The 8,089-nt window shown below is 46.6% G+C and overlaps 1 protein-coding gene across 3 annotated transcripts in view; it reads right to left on the bottom strand.

Annotated features, from left to right (window-relative positions):
- The window catches only part of TDRD10 (tudor domain containing 10), a 60,843-nt gene extending 52,907 nt beyond the window's left edge, over positions 1-7,936 (bottom strand). For 2 of the 3 annotated variants that reach the window (XM_011987423.1, XM_011987424.1), the window contains exons 1-2: positions 3,402-3,877; positions 2,025-2,083 (exon numbers count right to left, since the gene is read on the bottom strand). In XM_011987423.1, coding sequence (XP_011842813.1) covers positions 2,025-2,083; positions 3,402-3,582 — 240 coding nt within the window. In that variant the 5' untranslated portion in view covers positions 3,583-3,877. Of the gene's footprint in view, positions 1-2,024; positions 2,084-3,401; positions 3,878-7,677 lie in introns of those variants that run through there. The other variant, XM_011987425.1, reaches the window with a different exon arrangement.
- Between the last annotated feature and the right edge of the window lie 153 nt (positions 7,937-8,089).

The raw sequence follows: 8,089 nt of genomic DNA, 5'->3' as shown, positions 1-8,089 counted from the left end.
CATTCTCCTGCCTCAGCCTCCCGAGTAGCTGGGACTACAGGCGCCCGCCACCACGCCCGGCTAATTTTTTGTATTTTTAGTAGAGGCAGGGTTTCAGCGTGTTAGCCAGGATGGTCTTGATCTCCTGACCTTGTGATCCGCCCGCCTCGGCCTCCCAAAGTGCTGGGATTACAGGTGTGAACCACCACACTCGGCTCGTTTCACAGTTCTTGACACGGCATTAATGTTATCATTAGAAATTTCTTTTTCTCTTTTCTTTTTTTGTTTTAAGAGACGTGGTCTCACTATGTTGCCTAGGCTGGTCTTGAACTCCTTGGGCTCAAGTGATCCTTCTGCCTCAGCCTCCCAAAGTACTGGGATTATAGCTGTAAACTACCATGCCTGGTCTAGAAATTTCTTTTTAAAACCCTACTCCTTCTCTAAAGCACAACTCAAATCTCTCTTATGAGGCTGGTCCAAGTTTGAATCGAAAGAAGGCCCTACGGGGAGGGCTGCTGCTTTCTGTGAAGGGGATGAGGATGAAACGTTCCCTTACCATGGTGTGGGACAGTATGGCCAAGCAAGCCCCAGGTGCCGGGCTCTGGAATGGGGTCTACTGGGTAGGGGGGAAGAGAGAGGTGGCAGGACTACTCAGCATCTTACCTCCCCCGACCACTGCAGGACCCACATGTAGGGCTCCTCTGCCCACTGCACTGTCAAATAACAGGTTGAAGTAGCCTGCCAAAACGGGGGAGAAGAACCAGCCCCAGTAGGCTCATCTATCAGGTGCCAAGAATCCCCCAGCCTGCCCCTTTGATTGAACATGATTTCATTTATTGGATCACAATGACTTACTATGCTCCAATACCATTTTCTTCTCTCTGTCAGACAAAACATAATGGTCCATCTTTTATTTGGTGAGTTATTGCCATATCTTATCGGTTACATGATTTGGCACAAAGCAAAGAACATGGGACTTGGGAGCAACCGAACCTGGATTCCACTCCTGGCTGACCACTCACTAGGTCTGTGTACTTAGCTGAGGGACGTGACCTCTCAGAGCCTTGGCTGTCTCATCTCCAAGATGGGGGCATTACCACCAACCAGAGTTACAATAATAATTTAATAAAATCACATGAATAAAGCATTTAGCTTACTTCCTAGAGCATGCCTGACAGTTAAAATATAGTAAATAGTGTAAAAGAATAAAGTACAACTGGGCGGAGATGATTGAGTGGAACTGGTTAGCAAGGGAAAATGGAGACAAGAAAATTGTGAAAAATGTCTGGCATGCTGCAGGGGATCCACAAAGGTTAGTTTCTCTCATCCTTCTTCCAGGATTGAGCTCCTTGAGGGCAAGGACTAGGCTGTTTATCTTTAAGCATGACAAACTGGGGGCACAATATTTTGCATGTAGTAGATGCCCAAAAAAAAAGTCAGGCGGTGCTTCAATTCAATAGATCACACTTTCATTCTCCTTTCATCTGTATTTCAAATATACTTACTACAAAATTTAAGCACTTATATTGTTTTATAATTATTTCAGGTTTGTTGGTCTGGCCTCTCCAAATAGACAGTAAGGTGCCTGGGGTCAAAAATACGATTGTTTACATTCTACTCTCTAAGTCCCACTAACACAGCACTGACCTAACCAGCTCATTTCAAAGTCAAATAGGTGTCATTTTTTTTGGCTGAAACCAACTACTCCCCATTACCAAAGGATCAGCAGCTGAGCCCTAACAAGGTCCCTTCCTAAAAAGAAGCTGCCTCAACCCAAAGTGACAAGAAGGCTGACCAACCCTCCAGGTATACAGGGATAAAGAGTGGGACTAACTGTCCGGGTTGCCAGTTTAGCATTTCAGTGCTAAAACTGGGAAAGTCCGAGGCAAACTGTGATGCATTGGTTACCCTAGTCACCAACCAGTGACTGTCTGCACTATCATAGCTCTCAAACGTCTTTAAAAACTGGGGAAATTAAGTTACTGGCAGGTTACTAAGTCATATGGGAAGGCCAAGGAAGATAAGCAGCCTATTGTGAAGAATACCTTAGAAATATCCAGTGGAAGATTGCCAACATACACCTCTGTCTCTCTTTTCTTGAAACCTAAGAAGAAAAACAGCGTTAAATGGCAGGCACACATACGGTTACAGGATTCAGAGGAGTCAGAACACGTAAGTCACTTTTTGTATTTCTTTCTTTCTTTTTTTTTTTTTTTTCTTGAGACAGAGTCATGCTCTGTCACCCAGGCTGGAGTGCAGTGGTATGATCATGGCTCACTACAGCCTCGACCTCCCAGGTCTACACAATCCTCCCACCTCAGCCTCACAAGTGACTGGGACTACAGGCACATGCCACCATAACTGGCTTTTTTTTTTTTTTTTTTTTGGTAGAGATAGGGTCTCTCTATGTTGCCCAGTCTGGTCTCAAATTCCTGTGCTCAAGCAATCCTCCTACCTCAGTCACCCAAAGTCCTGGGATTACAGGCGTGAGCCACTGCACCTGACTTCACTTTTTCTTCAATGTTAAAATATTCCCATGCACATACACCCCTACAAACATCCCGCAACCCCCGCGAACACTGAATGGCTATACTGTACCCAATCATTCAGCAATACTTATCAATATTAAGGAGTGGTCCATGATAAGTGCTGGCCGTGTATATCCCTGCCTTCCCCCCAGCAGGGGATCACTCTGCAGGGACCTAGAGCCATGGGCACACCAGGAATTCAGCGCTTGCAATCAGAGAAGTAATTATGAAGTGTTTCAGGACCCATGGGGTTGTGCTTCCTGAGTTAACACTAAGCTGACAGTGGGGAGCATGCAGGGACCCAGGGGAATGCAGGAGGGAGGCTGAAGGGAATCCAGGCAGAGGGAACAGCCCATGCCAGGACATGGAGATACGAAAAAGCTCAGCACATTTGGGAAATTGCTCACAGCCAGGACTAGGTGCCAGGTGGATTGCACACTGCATGCAATGAGTGGTGAGAGAGGAGGCTAGAAAGGCAGGTGAGGCCAAACTATGAAATAACAGAAGGTTGTACCACAGCAGTCACAGTTTATTCCACTGGCTGGGTGATATGGGTGAGGGCTGTAACCGGTTAGGGGGTGTCAATAGACTTCGGTTTCAGAAAGATCACTTTGGAGATGGTAGAGGGAAAATTGGAAGAAGGCACAAGTGAAACAGAAGCACGGGATTAGGTGCAGCAGGTGCACTAGGGAGTAAGGGTCTGCATCGCAGCAGTGGCAGGCGTCACATCCACTATGAGACAGGAAACATGGTGGCTGACTGGAGGAAAAGCAGAATTTAGGCAGATCCCAAGTTTCACACTGAACAGAAACTGGGCAGACTGGGAACCATTAACTGGGATCCAAGTTGTAGGATGAGAGTTCCAGCACCAGCAAATCCCCCAGCCTAACTTACCTGGAGATTTCTGCTCTTCCAACACTCCATTCTTCCCAAACAGTTTAGCAGACAGTTGGGGGTCACTACTATTCCAGGACCTGTCAAACACAGGTGTCAGCATCGAGCCTCCCAAGCTCAGACTCCGACAAAAGGAAACATGTGCTAGGCATAACCAGAGGGGCCTTGCATAAACCTCCATTCCCCTTCCTGACCAAGGACTTCCCTTCCTCCTCCCAGAATCAGGTTCGAAGCCAGGAAGACCTTCACTAGACCTTTTAAATCACTAACAGTTAAAGTATACTTAGGGTTAGGATTGACTGGCAAGAGATGCCAGTCTTAAGACTGGGGCATGGTGAGACAGGAATGGGAGAAAGAGAAGGCTGGGGGATGGAGCAAGGCTTGTTCATTAGCAAAAGGAAGTGACTTACATGCTGCAGTTGCTTTCCAACAGGATCTCCTGCAAAGCCAACCGGCCACAGTTAGAGGAATGCCAGGATAGTTCACCATCATGTAACCACTGAATAGGTACTGTGGTAAGCAGAATAATGCCCCCCTCCCCCGACCAAAAGTGGTCTACATCCTAATCCTTAGAATCTGTGAATATATTAGATTCATGGCAAGGTTGCAGATAGAGTTAAGGTTGCCCATCAACTGACAAAACAGGCCCGGCACAGTAGCTCACGCTTGTAATCCCAACACTTTGGGAGGCCAAGGCGGGTGGACCACCTGAGGTCAGGAGTTCGAGACCAGCCTGGCCAACATGGTGAAAACCTGTCTCTACCAAAAATACAAAAATTAGCTGGGTGTGGTGGTGGGTGCCTGTAATCCCAGCTATTCAGGAGGCTGAGGCAGGAGAATTGCTTGAACTCGGGAGGCAGAGGTTTCAGTGAGCCAAGATTGGGCCACTGCACTCCAGCCTGGGCGACAGAGTGAGACAACATCTCAAAAAAAAAAAAAAAAGAGAGAGAGAGGTGACAACTGAAACAAAGTTAAAGTGATGTGATATGAGAAGGACTGGACTACTGTTGTTGGCTTTGAAGATGGAGGAAGGGGCTGCAGGCCAAGGAATGCTGGCAGCCTCTAGAAGCTAGAAAAGGCAGGGAAATGGATTCTCCAACTAAAGCCTCCAGAAGGAACACAGCCCTGTCGAAACCTTGATTTTAGCACACTGAGACGTGTGACAGACTTGTGACTTACAGAACTGTGGGATAATATTTGTGTTGTTTAAGCCACTAAGGTTGTAGTATTTTGTTATGAAAGCAAATAGAAAACTAATACAGATAGCATGAGCAACTTTAAAACCACACACAGCGCCGCACAGTGGCTGGCCTGTGGAAATAACAGAACTTTTGGAGTTAGATGCACCTGTGAGTCCAGTCCAGAGACCTTGGGCAAATTTCAACTGTCAAATCAGAATCAAAACACCCATGTCATAGATCATGGCAGTGAACTGAGAGACTGCACTTAAAGCACTTGCCAGGTGTCAAGAACTCAATGGTAGTTATTGTGTTTATTTTTATGGTTTTCACGGGCACTTTCCTACAATTCCGTGAGTATTATCTTCCCATTTTACAAATGAGAAAACCAAAGCTCAAGGATATCAGGTGATTTTATAAAATTATAAAAGATACTGAGGTAACTCAGTCCTGTGATTCCAAAGCCTTGGTTCTCTTTCTACAGATAACAAGGCTGTTAAAGTCATTTTAAAGGGATTTTTTTTCCTGTACTTTACAGAAAACATAAATTAAAACATTAAATTTTAAAATAAAACAGTAACTCTTTTCTCTAAATTATTCCCAGCTGTAGGAGAGAACAACCATTTTAGCTGCAACCAATTCTAAATAGAACTAAAAGTAGTTCGGATAATTAAAAGACTTAGGTATGGATGGATAAAAATGGAGAGAGAGGTTTGTAGGCAAAATCAGAGATAAACGATGTTAGTCCCAGTTCCTGGTAATCCCTGGAAAAGCCTATGGGCTTCTAGAACAGAACAGGCACTGAGACCTCCCAAGTCAAGGCCCAGCATAAATCTGTCCAAGATGCCTTTAAGGGCCTGCCGGGAACTATGCTAAGCAGCTAATACACATTCTCATTTAATCCTCACTCAAACTCTAAGAGGGAGACATTGTTAACCCACGTTACAGATGAAGTCCCGGAGGTGCAGAGGTGATGACCTAGTATCTGGCCAAGATCACTTAGTACCCATGCTCACAAATGGGAGAAGCCTGTTTTTGTTGTGAATCCAAACCATATGACCGTATGATTCCAAAGTGCTGAGTTTCTTTCCAATCTATTGTTTGGTCTGGAGAAGTATCCTATTTGCGTAGTTTTTTTTGTTGTTGCTTTTTGTTTTTTTGCTTTTGTGTCGCCCAGGCTGGAGTGCAATGGTGCGATCTTGGCTCACTGCAACCTCTGCCTCCCACGTTCAAGCGAATCTCCCACCTCAGCCTCCCAGATTGCTGGGACTACAGGCACGCACTACCACGTTGGCTAATTTTTGTGTTTTTAGTAGAGACGAGGTTTCACCATGTTGGCCAGGCTTTATTTGTGTTTTTAAAAAGACCTAAAGAATATATAAGGTGCTCTTACGACTCACCAACAAAGACAACAAATAAACCGATTAAAAAGTGAGCAAAGGATCTGCTAGATATTTCTCCAAAAATATACAAATGGCCAATAAGCACATGAAAAGATGCTCTGCATCTTTGGCCATTAGGAAAGTGCAAATCAAAACCACAATGATAACACTTCATATCAATCAGGGTGGCTAAAAGCAAGAGATACAAGTAACATCCTGTATTTCTAACAAGTGTTAAGGACATGAAGAAACATGTCCTTAACTTAATGCTGGTAGGAATGTAAAATGGTGCAGCCACTTTGGAAGTTTAGTAGGCTCTCAAAAAGTTAGACAGAGAATTACCATATGACCCAGCAAGTCCACTCCTGGGTAATTCAAGAGTGGATTACCTGGGTAATTTCAAGAGAAATTCAAATACGTGTCCACACAAAGACTTTTCCACAAATATTCATAGTAGTGTTGCTTGTAATAGCCAAAAAGCGAAAACAATCCAAATATCCATCAACTGATGAATGAATGAAGTGCGGTATAGCAATACAATAGAATATTATTTGGCGATGTAAAAGGAATGAAGTAGTAATACATGCTATACAACCTGGATGCATCTCAAAAATGATGCTAAGGGAAAGAAGGCCACATATTCCGTGATTCCACCTCTCTGAATAGACAAATCAGTAAAGACAGAAAGTAGATTAGTGGCTGTCCAGCATTGGGGAGGCAGAGAGGGAAATGAGGAGTGACTGCTAACTGACAGGAGATCTCTTTTGGGGGTGATGGAGATGTTCTAAAATTAGATTGTTGTGATGGTTGTACTATAAACACACCAAATATACTGAAAACACTTGAGGTGCACACTTAGAACAGGTGAATTTTATGGTATGTGAATTATATCTCAATAAAGCTTTAAAAAAATGTCAATACGCATTTTCAAGAACGGTCAGTATGAGCACGCATTTCTTCAGCTTTCCAACCTCACAAACCACCACCCACACAAATGAGGCCATCCACAGCCGGGATCATTCTGTTTCCATGACTTGCATATGAGGACTCAGTGTTGCTCAGCTCCTGCAGCACATTTAGTTTGCTAAACTAAAAGATTTCTGTTCAGCAAACTAAGTTTAAATTTCGTTTTCTAAACCATAAAGTTTTTTTTTGGCTTTTTGAGACAGAGTCTCGCTCTGTCGCCCAGGCTGGAGTGCAATGACACAATCTTAGCTCACTGCAACCTCTGCCTCCTGGGTTCAAGCGATTCTCCTGCCTCAGCCTCCTGAGTAGCTGAAACTATAGGCGCGTACCACCACGCCCAGCTAATTTTTGTATTTTTAGTAGAGACCGGGTTTCACCATATTGGCCAAGCTGGGCTCGAACTCTTGACCTCAGGTGATCTGCCGGCCTCGGCCTCCCAAGTGCTGGGATTACAGTCGTGAGCCACCGCGCCCGGCCTCAGAAAGTTTTTAAAGGGCTTCAAAGGGACGGAGGAATGGCACAGGCGTCTTTTCCCATAAAGAGGCCACAGTTCTGCACATGGCGCTCCCCGCCTGCACAAATAAGGACTAGGCGGGCCGCTCCCACCCGGCGCGAGCAAGCGACGTCCCCGCGGGAACAGCGACCCCTTTCCCCCGTCCATCGGGACGAGGGCGTTTTCCATAGCTGCCTGCCGACGCCCCTCCCTCCCAACCCTCGCCCGGCAGCCCGGGACCTGGGAACAAGTCATACCTCGCCTCGCGGGCCACGCGCGTCCACTTGCGGTCACGACGCCCAGCCTTCGCGCCTTCTCCCTCCGCGCTCCGCCCCCTCAGAGCCCGGGGGCACGGGGCGGGGCTTGCCGGCAGCCAATCCCCAGCGGCCACGGGGATAAGAGCCTCGCGGCGCCCAGGACCTTGTGCCGCGGGAGAGTAACGGAACTATCGCAGGAGCTGGCGACCGTTGTCCCTGCGCCCGACCCTCATCCCGCAACCTCTGTCCTACCGCCAAAAATAACGTTTGCAGGAAGAGTGCAGCGGAGTAGGTGGGCGAGGGGCGCCTAGCGCAGTGCGGGCCAAGGGGCTTCCTTCCTGGGGGTGAGCGGCGCACGTGACACACTCCTGGGCGCGTTGTGAAGGCAGCGCCCGGCCGAGACCGGCTCCGT

This window comes from Mandrillus leucophaeus, unplaced genomic scaffold (genome assembly GCF_000951045.1).
Source record: "Mandrillus leucophaeus isolate KB7577 unplaced genomic scaffold, Mleu.le_1.0 Scaffold310, whole genome shotgun sequence".
Classification (NCBI taxonomy): Eukaryota; Metazoa; Chordata; class Mammalia; order Primates; family Cercopithecidae; genus Mandrillus; species Mandrillus leucophaeus.
Note: the sequence above shows the minus strand (reverse complement) of the source record. Positions and strands in the feature narration are given on the sequence as shown.